Source organism: Phyllostomus discolor, chromosome 8 (assembly GCF_004126475.2).
Source record: "Phyllostomus discolor isolate MPI-MPIP mPhyDis1 chromosome 8, mPhyDis1.pri.v3, whole genome shotgun sequence".
Lineage (NCBI taxonomy): Eukaryota > Metazoa > Chordata > Mammalia > Chiroptera > Phyllostomidae > Phyllostomus > Phyllostomus discolor.
The window spans coordinates 114795623-114808060 of NC_040910.2; the positions used below are offsets into that span (position 1 = coordinate 114795623).

The 12438-nt window shown below is 65.6% G+C and overlaps 1 protein-coding gene across 1 annotated transcript; it reads right to left on the reverse strand.

Annotated features, from left to right (window-relative positions):
* Positions 1-9829: 9829 nt before the first annotated feature.
* LOC114503918 (tubulin-folding cofactor B-like) lies at positions 9830-11442 on the reverse strand. Its single transcript, XM_036009086.1, is given in 4 exon segments — positions 9830-10050; positions 10053-10105; positions 10108-10612; positions 11374-11442. Coding segments are annotated over 4 exon segments (840 nt in total). The 3' UTR covers positions 9830-9837.
* Positions 11443-12438: the final 996 nt, after the last annotated feature.

Here is a 12438-nt window from a genome sequence, read left to right on the forward strand (position 1 = left end):
AGACGAGGCCTCGTGTGGGCAGAACCAAGGCCAGGTGGGAGCAGGAGCCCCCGCTGCCCGAAGCCTCAGTCTGGGCAGGAGGAGGTGTGCGCAGCCTTAGCCACAGCTGCCAAAACGTGGGACGGTTAGTGTCCTCCCAACGTGGCTGCCAGCCCCAAGGAGCACAGCGACGATGCCGGTGGCCACGCCGTGAGCCCTGAGTGCGCCATTCTCAGTGAAAACAAAGTCACGGAGACCACGTGCCCTGCGGTGCCGCTTACGCGAGACGGCCGGGGAAGGAAGGGACCTCCCCAGAGACTGGATGGCGCGTCGGAGGGAGCGAGGGCTGGTGACACGGGGCCCCTTCCTGGGTTGTTCTGAAGCCGCTGTGGCCGCACAGCCTGGGGGCGTGCTCGTCGAGGACGGGCGGCTCTGTGTGGTTTGACGAGGCAGAGAGACACAGGCCAGTGTGGAGGGGGCGGGAGAGGAAGGGGGTCTGGGGAGCGAGGTCCAGCTGGGCGGCAGCCGAGAACAGCATGGCGCCGAGGCCTGCGCAGGTGACCTGCCCCCGCCTGGCGCAGCCGCTTGCTGGGAGGCGCCGGGGCCGGGCCTGGGCCCTTCCCACGGTCAGGAGCTGAAGCCGCGCAGCCTGGAGGTTCCGGGAATCAGCAGGCCCTGGTGGCCTTGCGAGATGGGGTCGTTAGTCCAACAAGACCAGTCGTGACCTCGACGGAGCTATAAAAGGCGGAGGGGTGTCCACTCCCGTGTCCCCACGTCCAGCCAGCAGGTGGCCAGAGTCTTGTTGTTCGGGCGTCTTCACTGTGAGAACTCAACAATGTGGGCCAAATGAGTCTTTGTGCCTGACGGTTGACACGGTGGCCACACTCCTGCCTGGGAGAGGCTGGGCACGCTGGACACGTTGTGAGCGGCCTCTCACAGGACACAGCACCTGGAGGTGCTCTGAGAGCAGCCCTGAGGGCACAGGTCTGGATGGCCCTGGGGCCGGGCCCGGGAAGGGGGCTGGGCGCCTGCTGGGTGAGCAGCGCTCTTTGTCCGGAAGCTTCCTACTTCTCGTTCCTCGGAACTGGTGACGGTGGTGAAGGCTGCAGGTGCTTGTTTTATTTTTAATTTTGCTGGGTGGGGGGGCAGGGCAAAAAAGCTTGAATCGGACCTAAGGGTGGGGAGACACTTCCCTGGGCCGTGACCGTCAGAGCCTAGAGCTGGGTGCCTGGGTTTCAGGTTGCAACCTGCCCCCTGCAGGAGTGGCTGCCCCGTGCAACTGTGAAGCAGACTGAGTGTGTGCACCGCCCGGTGTAAACATTTGAGAACCAGAAACAGGCTACTCCCACGGAAACAGATGCCCGGGCGTGGACCAGAGCGCCCAGGGGTGTCGCTTGGAGGAGGCAGCCCCACCACTACCCTGAGAGCAGCCCCCCTGAATGGCCACCCGCACCCTGAGGTGCCCCGACCACGAGCTGGCAGGAGCGAAACCTGGGCTGCAGGTGCAGGGGAGGGGCAGGTGGTGTCAGGCCAGGGCTGGCCCCTGAGCCCCCCCACCCCCCCACCCCGCTCCGAGCTCCTCCAGGGGACACCAGCTCTCAGCGGCTGTCTGCCGCAAGGGCCACGGACGAAGGGGGCACACGTGGAGTCCGGCAGCCACGTCAGTCTCGTCACCACCTCACCCTCAGTTCCTTTTCTGTGAAACGGGGACGAGGGGCTGTTGAGAGGAGTCGTCCCTCCCCGGCCACTCTGCCCGGGCCTGACCGCGCAGCAGGGCCGCTGGCCGGAGCTGCCTCAGTCTGCAGCAGTGTGCGGCAGGGCTGGGGGCACAGAGGGGGGCCCACGAGGGCGTCTGTAGGAATCAGCGAGTGGGGGATCCAATCGCAGACAACCGGAGGACGCCTCGCCCACACGCCCACAGAGCGTGGGTGTCCCCCCAGGAACCCCAGAGACACGCGGCTTCCCACGGCAGCCTCGGCCCGAGGGACGGGGCCGGCGCAGGCCGCGCGGTCCCCGGGCCAGGCTCCACCTGCTGCAGGTTTGGGGACAGTGCAGCCCGGCCTGTGGGTGTGGCGAGGGCGTGTCCCTCCTGGTGGCCGGGCGGCCGCCCCAGCAGGTGTTTCCTGCTGACGCCAGCGCATTTCTGCTTTAATCTGAGGCCTGCCTAGCACCGAGCACGCGGCGGAAAAATGCACACACAGCCCATTTATCTCGCTGTGTTGCAATTTATTCTCTCAGCACATTTCTAGCTAAAGCCTCCAGAGGCACCCAGGACGAGCGTGAATCTCGGTCTCTGAGGGCCGGGCCTTGCCAGAACCCAGGGGTGCGGCAGGAAAGGTATTTAGGGTGGCGCACCGAGGGCCCAGGGGACCTGTCTGCCAGGGAGTTGCCTGGCCGCAGCCTCTTAGACGTGAAACCGCCTTTTCCCCGAAAGGTGCCTGGGCCTGGGCCGGAAGCCAGGGAGCCGCGGTGGGGCTCTCCCCGCAGGTGGGACGCGGCCACAGGGCCCTGAGCTGCCGGCTGTGGCTTTTCCGCATCGGTGCGCCCCAGGCCTGCGTGCTGGGCCCACCGCTCAGCTGGTCATGTCTAGCTTCCTGACCCCGGGCCCCCGAGCTCCCCACCTGCACTGGTCTCCAGCACCTGGGTCACTGCCGAGGCATTTGGGCCGAGGCCCGGGGTGGCTAGCGTCTCAGATGACCGCTCAGCTGGCTGAAGCCCCTAGGCAGAGCCTGACCTTGCGGAACCCTGCCCGGGCGGCAGGCAGGTGCCTGAGCTCGAGGAAGCCAGGTCTCCCGAGAAGAGCTGCCCTCAAACCCCCTCCCGTCCTGCTCCCCTGGGAAGGAGCTCGCCACACACAGCCCTCCCCCAGGGGAGCTCATTTCTTCCTGAGTTGGTGTCGCTTCTCGGAGGTCTGCTCCTGCCGGCCCCCAGAGAGCTTGGTGCTCTCTGCCCGCCCGCACAGAGCTGCCCTGCGTGTGCCCGTCGCGACCGGCCGCACCCGCTTCCTGCTCGCTGGGCGCGCGGGAGGCAGGCGACACCGAACATGCACACTCTGCAGGCGTGTTCTCCACGGGCACTGGACAGGCGCCCGGCGCCGTGTCAGACGCCCGCCAGCGCGTGGGGGGGCCCGGTCCCGCCCCCCGCGTGGAGTCAGCCTCCCGAGTTTTGCTGATCAGATCCACGAAGAACGGCTGCTCAGGGCGGTTTTGACACGTGTGTCTCTTGTTGTGAACGGATTTGAACACGTCACACGTCAGGGCCAGCTGTGCTGCCTTTCTGGGTGACCCGCCTGCCCTCGGGCCGGGAGGCCTCTGTGTGTGTGTGTGTGTGTGTGTGTGTGTGCGAGGACCGGCCCTTTGTCCGCCGTGGGGGTGGCCGGCCTGTGTCCGTCTGGCACTCGGTGCTGCAGTTGTTCTGCGCGTGAGAAAAATTTAAGTGAAAAACATTTATTTTTTCTTAGGGCCTCTGGACTGTGTAGGATAGAAAGGGTTTCCCCATCTTTTGGGTGTTGGAGCAGCTCACGAACCGCGATGCCCGTCTTGGTCTGGGGCGAGTCACACGCAGGCACAGCCCCACTCACTTTCCGGGTCAGTCGCTGCGGCCCCGAGCTCCCGCACGGCCTGGTCGTGCCGCTCCGTGAGGCGCACGGGCGTGCCGCTGCCCTTCACAGGTGTGCCGGCCGCAGACCGCGGACTCTGGCCCGGGAGCTCTCCCCGCAGCCCCCTGCCTCGCCCCCCTCTCCCACACCCCGGCTCACCGGGGCCTGCCAGGTGAAGCTGCTTGTTTGCTCCAGAATGCCCCTTTCCCTCCCTCCCGCCTGCCCGAGTCTCTTCCCCCCTTTCCCGTCGCGTGGTCGGCGGGCCCCTCACTGGGTCAGCGACTTAGAGATGAGGGCGTCTCTGCCTCCCGAGGGCGTCGGCCTCGTGCTGGGAGGGAGCTGCATCGTCCCCGGTGTCCGCACCCTCGCCTTCCGCCCCAGCCTGCTGTGACCGATGAAGCCCCAGGTGCAGACCGGGCGGGGCCAGCCTGCAGACTCCCGTGTCCCCCGTGGGTGACCCGGCACCCCGTCCTCGAGCTGCAGCCCGGGCAGACCGCCCCCTGCGTCTGCAGACGGCCGAGGCGCTCTGTTGGGGCTGTGGAGTGCCCACAGGGCGGTGGTCGGGGGCCGGACTCCCCCAGGGCCGGCGAGGGCGAGCCTGGGAGTCCACAGAGGCCCCTCTCATCGGCCCGCCCGAGGCCGTCACAGGAAACCACAGGATCTGTGGACCACTCTCCAGGTCCAGATGTGGTGAGGCGAGAGCGGAGCCCATGGGCTGTGGACCTGGATGGAGCCACAGCCCTGCACGAGGCACGGCTCCCCACGTGCCGCGTGAGACGGGCTCCCTCCAGGAACGCGGTCACTACTTCTCTGCGTGCACACCTAGCGGGCGCAGTCAGAGGTCAGCACACCTGCGCCTGGCTTCGCAGGTGCGGAGCGTATCCCAAACTTGAGTCAGTGGAGACCTGAGGCCCCGTACAAGCTGCAGTGGCACTTGCTTCATTCAGTCAGGTGACGGATTTTTGTCCTGTTTCTTATCTTATTAGGCAGTTATGCGTCCATCACGTTCGAAGCGCCATGCTACGTGGGGTGGCAAGTGATAGCGGTTTCCTTCAAAAGAGCCGACGTCAAGCCTGAGACCCGGAAGAGTCCGCCTGCGCCGGCTGGGCTTCGGGCACCACAGAGTGGGCCTCCGTCCCGGGGGAGGGGAGGAGGGCCTGCCCAGCGCCGGGGTGGCAGGCAGGAAGCCCCACCCTGCGCCCGTCCCCCACTTTCACTTCCCTCCTGGTACTTGTGCGGTGGACGCCTCGGGGAGTTAGAGGGAAACGGGAGGGCCGTGCGGTCACGCTTGGACAAGGGCGCTCTGCTGGGCCACCGGCCCCTGAGAAGGTCTGAGTCGGACCCAGACGCACGGGAGGCCTTCGCCTGGGGCCTGGGGTCGGGAAGGCTCCCCGGTGCCTTCTCCCTGCCGGGCAGCCACAGGACGCTTGCCCTGGAATCGCCTTCTCCCTCCTCTGACAACCTCAGTCCCTTCTAACTGAGTGTCCCAAGGCCTCTGGCCACCTGCCGTGGCCTCGCGCACTCAGAGCAACGGACGCTGCTGCCCAGCATAAGCCCCGGATCCCTGGGGGAGGGGAGGGTCCCCTCAGGGGCCGGAGTTGGGACCAGCACGGTGGGACAGGGAGCGAGCCTGGAGCACCCGCCTGCAGGAGGAGCTTGGGGTGACCCCTTGTGGCCCCGGGACATAGGCAGCCACAGCTAGCCCCCCCCCCCCCCCACTGCCCCAAGAAGGGCAGGTGGACGATGCTGCTGCTCCACAGGCCTCTGCGTTCCGGCAGGGGGTGGGGGGTGGGGGGTGGGGAGACAGGCTGGACGCACTGCGTGTCTCCCAGTGCCACCGGCTGCAGAGGACAAGAGGGCCCCGTCCCAGCTCCGCTCCCCGGCGGCCCCGCCCGCCCACCCGCGTGTGCCTCCTGGACCTCACCCTTCCCTGTGACCGGGGAGTTGTGCCAGCGAGGGGCACGCTCACCAAGTGCCGGTCCTGCACACACACCCCCGCCCCGCCCCATCCTCTGCAGCCTCCGTGAGCCTCACGCACGCACACACTGTCCTGCCGGAGCGTCTGTTTCTTGGGGCAGAACCTCCCGACCTCGGGTAATTCCCGCCTGCTCCCTGTGCCACGCCTTCCCACAGACCTGCGCTTCCCTCCGCCCGGCCGGTGCCTTTTCCTCGATGGGCCACCCTCACCCCACCGCCCCTTTCTGCCTCCGGGGCTGAGGCTGCCCAGCGGGCTCCCCCCGGGATGGACGGACACGGGCCCTGCCGCGCTGCAGGCCTCAGACGAGAAAAACAACGAGCCCTTTTTCTGGAACTTGCCGGCCGTGGGCTGGAGACCGGAACCCGAGTCCGGGAGAGCTGAGAGGCTGTGTGACCAGGAGACCAGGGACCCGAGCGGACGCGTCGTTCTGGGCGCGGGGACGCAGTTCGCGGGGAGGTCGCTGAGCTCCGATTCTGGGATGCCTTGTGCACACTCTGGCCCCAGACCGCCGACATTCCTTAGATTGTTGGGAACTTGGGAGCGGAGACCAGCATGAAGTTCCAACACCCACCCCCCTGCGGACACAGCCACCAGCAGCCTTTGATGAGGACACTCTGGGGACTTCCTGCTACTGGTCTTGACCTTGGAGACGGTGGTGCCCCACCCCCCATCGAGCTGGGAATCTGGGTCCTGGAGGGATGAGGGCAGGGCAGACCTGGGGGCCAACAGGCCTGCCGCAGCTTTTCGGGGTACACAGCCTGGCACGTTGGCCTCCGTCCCCCTGCTCTTGGGCACAGACGTGGGGTGCCGGAGGCTCAGGGCCCCGTGTGCTCAGCCAGTCCCGTGTCCCTCGCCTGGTCTGGGGACAGGGACACACTCCGTCCTTGTCTTCAGTGCTTCCTTGCCCATGCTGGGTCAAGGGGCCTGGGGCGGGGGTGCTGGGCAGCCCCGTGGGGGCAGCGTGGGGCAGAGGTGTCGGTGAGAGGGAGTCCGCAGGCTGGGCCTGCGGGGCCGATGGAGGCTCGGTGCCAGGAGCTGGAGGTGGTCCGGGCAGAGGGAGCCAGGCTGTGGTGCTGGGTTTCCCCCGACCCCCCAGGTCTGACCTAGCCATTCACACGGTATTTGTAGGCGCTGAGCCTCCCGCAGGTCACTGAGGAGCAGCCCCACCTGCACGCAGCAGGGAGGGGCTGGTGGGTGCACACAGGGCCCAGACAGGGCCCAGACAGGGAGGGGTCGGAGTGAGGAAAGGCTCCTTCTCCCTCAGGCCTGGCTCCATCCCAGGAAGTGAGCCGGAGCTGCAGGTGGGAAGGGAGGCAGGCAAGAAGAGCTGGCGGCCGCACGGGAGGACACCAGCACCTGGAAAGGAAAGCCCCAACTCGGGCAGCCCCACTCCCTACTCCAGAGCGTGTGCTGAGGGTCGGGGTGCAGGGAGCCAGCCGCCAGTGTGCTCACCCCGCAGGCGAGGCCAGAGCCCCGGGCAGCACCCCGGGACCCCTCCCCATCGCTCAGCAGGACCTGGGGGAGCGAACCCTGTCCCCCTGCGCCCCAGCGCCTCCACCTCGGAGCCACCATCCACGGAACTCCCTGCAGCCCCGGCGGGTGGGGCTCAGTGGGTTGGGGTGTCGTCCGCTAACCGGAGAGCGGTGGCCCACTTCCCGGCCAGGGCGCCGGCCCCGCCTCCCACTCTCACATCCACGTTCCGCTCTCTGCGAAACCGTGAAGAAGTGTCCTTGGTGAGGATAAAAAATATTTAAAGAAACAAAACCACCTTTTCCCACTTGACACCTAAGACGAGAGACGTGTGGCGTCTCAGACGAGTCGCTGTTCACGAGACCCGCGTCGCCGGCTCCCGCCCAGCCCTGGGCTCCCCGTCACCTTCCCTTTCCCCCAAGGGCCACCCCAGGCCGCCTGGAAGCTCGGTGCTGGGACGCCCCCGCGTTCTCGGTTCCCTTTTCCTCACCGCTGGCTGCCGGGCGAGCTGGGCTCGCCTCTTCCCTCGCCCCTCCCCACGCCCTTGATTCCGCCGTGTCCTGCTGGGCACATGCTTTATTACCAAATACCTCATTTCAAAAGCATGTGTGCGAGCAGCTGGCCCTGGTGCCTGGGGAGCGTCTGCAGGGTGGCCTCCGGGAAGCTTGCAGGCGTGTCGTGGGGGGGGCCTGTCAGCCCGTGCGTGGCGGGGAGCGAGGGGCCCCGAAGTCACCGCCTTTCACCTACGGCAGGTGCGGCTTGTGGGAGCTCAGTGGCACCGGCGGGCGGGCGGCATGTGGCCTGTTTGGCCCCCTTGGCCCTCCCCACGGCGTGAGCGACAGGCTGGAACGTGGCCGTCAGCTCCCTGCCTGGGGGTCCCCAGGGGTCCCACTGTGCTAGCCTAGCACTGTCCCCTCAGTGCACCTGGCAGGGCCTGGTCCCCACCTCTGCTCTCGGGCAGCTGTCCACACCGGCTGCCGGGGTCCCCCACTTCTACACCTGCGGATGGTGCCCTTGCTGGCTGTGTTGGGCTCTTCTCCCCAAAGCTGGGGAGGGGGTGCAGGAGGTGTCTCGGCCCTAGGGTGGGAGTGGGCCCGCAGCCCCCTCCCTGTCTTGCCAGAATCCAGAATTTAAGGAGCAGAAGGGGCCCACGCCCCCAGGAGTCACTGGCTGAGCCCTGGGTTTTGTCCTTCTGTGCGGGACAGCGGTGCCGCGGCTGGTCGGGGCAGGCGTGCCCCCTCCGCCGTCTACAGAGAGGAAGGACTCCGGGCTCCCCACCCTCCCGGCCTGGCCTGGCCTGCCCCGCTGGCTCACTGCCTCCCCAGGTGACCCTCCGGCCCTTCGAAGGAAAACAGTGTTTCCACCGCCCGCACCCGTGGCCCCCGGGGGCCGTCCCCGCTGGAGAGTCCCAGTGGGGTCCCCGCCTCCAGTCCCCAGGGGTCCGGCGCCCCTCGGGGCGGGGCCCTGTCTTAGCCCAGACCTGCTGCTCACTCGTGGGCACGGCCCGCGCTCAGGCCCGAGTCCAGCCCTGGGGGGCCTGGGGGGTCTCCCCTGAGGTTTGGATGACTGTGCTTCTGTCAGACACGTGAACTCCTCCTTTAAATATTAAGTATAAAAATAAGAAACCTTTCTAGTAAAAGACCATGTGCCTTGGAAAATCTTTTTTAAGTATATTTTATTGATTATGCTATCACAGCTTTCCCAACTTCTCCCCCTGTATCCTCTGCCCTGAGCCCCCCACCCCCCAGCATGCCTCCCCCGTAGCTCACGTGCACGGGCTGCACGTGTGAGTTCGTGGACTTCTCTGCTTCCTATTCCATCTTATCTCCCCGTCTCTCTGGTGCCCACCGCTTACGCTTCCTCTCCCCGTACCCTTCCCTCTATTCCCCTCCCCTCCCCCTCCCCACTGAACTCCGTCCACGTGACCTCCGTTTCTCTGATTCTGTTCCTGTTCTAGCTGTTTGCTTAGTTTTTGTTTTCATTGTTTGTCTTTCCCTTTAGGTTCATTTGTTGATAGTAGTGAGTGTGTTGTCATTTTACTGTTCATATTTTTGATCTTCTTGTAACAGGGTGCAGCCAAGAGGGGGGCCCCGAGCAGGGGTTGGTAATGGGGTCCAGAAGAGCTTGGGGGTGATTGGCCCCACACCACAGGGCCACACCTGCCTGGAATGGCAGCCACTTGGGGTCTTTTCAGGGACCATGTGGCTTTGGGTGAGAGTCAGGACCACATGGCTTTGGAAGTGCTCCCTTTTGCCACGTGGATGGTACTCAGTACCCCAGACTGGGCAGGGGGGGAAGGAAGGACTGTGTGCGTTTGTGAGGATTCTAAAGAACTGTAGTCTGTATACCTTTTAAATAAATAATAATTCCTTTCCTTTCACCAATCTCTGGCATTGAGAGACATCTTTCCTCTGGTGGTGGGCAAAGCGAACCTAGTATGGGGGAGGAGCCCCCAGAGAAAAAGGGGGGTCTTCTATATCATTCAGCACCCCCACCCCGGTCTGCTTTGTAACATTCTTTTTCTTAGGTAAGTCCCTTTAATGTTTCATATGATAAGGGCTTGGTGATGATGAACTCCTTTAACTTGACCTTATCCAGGAAGCACTTTATCTGCCCTTTCATTCTGAATGAAAGCTTTGCTGGATGGAGTCATCTTGGGTGTAGGTCCTTGCCTTTCATGACTTGGAGTACTTCTTTCCAGCTCCTTCTTGCCTGCAAGGTCTCTTTTAAGAAATCAGCTGACAGTCTGATGGGAACTCCTTTGTAGGTCACTGCCTCCTTTTCTCTTGCTGCTTTTAAGAGTCTCCCTTTATCAGTTCCTGCCGTTGTTCTCCCCTGGTGGCTCATCACAGCGGACGCCAATCCATTGGCAAGGCTTGAAATCTGTGACTCCTCCGTACGTGACGGTGCCCGGGCGAGGGGGCTGCCCAGGTGCCCGCATCCCACCGCGGCTGCCCACTGGGACGGCACCGGCCTGTTCCTGCTGCTCCCTGAGGCGCTGGGTGGGCTCAGCCTCTCGCTGTGCACCTGCTCCTCTCCCTTGCGTCGGCCCAGCTGGCTGCGCTTCAGGAAGGCCCGGCCAAGTCTCGCCTCTGGTCGTCGGCTTCTTGTGAGATCCCGCATTTCCCCGCCTTGGGCACACTCTCGTGCTCCCCAAGGCCATCCCCCGACCCGAGAGCATCAGAACTCCTTGTCCGCTTGTACAGCTCCGGCTCCACGCCAGACACAGCGCCGCCCGCCTCCAGCCCCAGCTTGCACTGGGACGCAGCTATGGTGAGACCACGACGGCACCGCTTCTCGGAGCGCACGCTGCCAAGAGAGCTGTTGGTGAAAACGGCCCCTGTGGGCGCAGGTAAAGTGCGGTCACCTCCGTCTCGCCACGCCCTGCCCGGGCCCGCAGCCGGGTCAGGTGCCTCACAACTGCAGCACCTGCACCTCCACCACCACCGCCGCCTGCGGGTTACCCTGGGAAACCTTTTAGAAAGTGTGCCTGCCTGCAGCTCACCGTCATCCCGCCAGCCCTGACACTCCTTCCCGGCCTCGCTGGCCCGGCCCCCGGCCCCCGGCCCTGCCGCTTGCCCACAGCCCTGGAGGGTCACCGGGCCCAGGGCTCACGGCCTTGGGAACTCACTCTTCATTCTTCCTAGTGCCTCTATGTGTTTATTCAGCACCGAGAACAAAAGTGTGAACGAGACATAGTCCTCAGCGCCAGGAAAAGCAAAGCCACGCACAGTCCCTGAAATCTGGAGGCTGGGGGCCTGACCCCCATTTTCATCTTTCTCCGACAGGAGGATGGAATTGTGTGTTTACTTAAACTGCTGTCAAGTATGCCGAGACGGACTATTCCAACACGTGCGGAGCGTCGAGGGAGGCAGTGCAGCCGCGGGACCAGGACCATGGGCCCCCCCCAACCCCCCCCCCCTCCCAGCCCCAACTGGCTGCGCTCCTGGTGAGGGCGAAGCAGCAGCCGCTCACCGGGCGGTTGCCCTGATCTGCAGTGAATCCCTCCGCGGTGCTCTGGGCACCTCTGGGGCCGTCCTTCCGTCCCTGCGCTTTCTCTGCTCCAGCCCTGAGCCCTTCCTCGGCGGCAGCGGCGAGGTCACCTCTGAGACCTTGAAGCCTTGGCGGGCGTGCGGGGACCTGCCTGCCTTCCCCTCTCGAGTTCCCCTTTCCCGATCCAGCGAGCCCTTCCCAGCGCGAGTGCGGCGGGGGCTCTGCCGCAGCTTTCACTTTCAGGGTTTCACACACAGGCGCTCGCGCATCTGGAAGCGATCTTTCCGCCTGTGGTTCAGGACAGGGATCCGATGTCCCTTTTTTATAGGCGTAACCAGCCCCTGGCACCGCTCACCGCTCTGCGCTTCGCTCCGCCCTGCTCCGGCTCCCGTCGCGCCCCCGGGCGCCGCGTCGACCCCGCCATGTCCACATCCGTCCGGAGCAGCCGTCCTGTCCCGCACGCACTCACGCACTCACTCGGAGTTCACCGAGCACCTACTGTGCGGCAGGGAGTCTCCGGGGCTTGGGGCTCTCGTCCACCAGAAACCTGCCTTGCAGTGGGGTTGTGTGGGGGGCCCAGATGGGCCGTGGACCTGGCGACAGAGCGTTCTACGGGATGGAGACAAGGGGGCGGGGGGCAGTGGGGGTCACCACAGAACCAGAGCACGCCTGTCCCCGCAGCCGTTCCTCCCTCCCTGCTGGAGGCCCGGCGCCTCCCCACCCTGCCGCGCGGGGGCCCTCACACCGGAGCGCCCAGTCAGCCCCGCGGGCGTGACGTGGGCAACCTCGCCACCCCTCTGCTCGGCCACCACTCCTCGCCCCCATCCGGGTGCTGAGACCCACCGCTCCGGCCACCCTCCCCGTGGCCTCTCCCTTCCCCGGGGCCCCTCCTGTCACCCTGGACGGAGGCCCCAGCAGGTGTGGGAGGGGTCCTGAGGGTGGTGCCACCCCAGTTCCCATTCCTATTCCAGCCCCAGCGCCCTCTGCCCTGTCCGGTGGGCTGACATTTATTAAGCACCACTGTGTGCAGGGCCCACGTTGCCTCCACCCCCACATTGCCCTGCTGCTCAGGGAAGGGAAGGGAGACGGAGGGAGGGCGGAACCCGCCACCGCCCACCTCCAACCTCTGTTGGGGGAGGGGCGGCCCAGATCCACGCGCTTTCAGGGTGGATGGAGGTGCAGTGCCCGCCGCTGCCAGGGGACCTCCGCCAGCTCCCCGTGGGTCCCGGGCCAGCTCCCCCTGGGTCTCTCCCCCCTGCTCCCTCTCTCCGTCCACCTCCCGCTTGGGGTCTGCTGACCGAGCGTGCTGACTCGGAGACTAAGCAGCAGCTCTGAGCACAGCGGGGGCCCGGCCCCCCCAGCTGTCGACAGCCCACCGCCCCCCAGTGTCCCCGGGGGCCGAGCAGCGCACGAGGGGGAG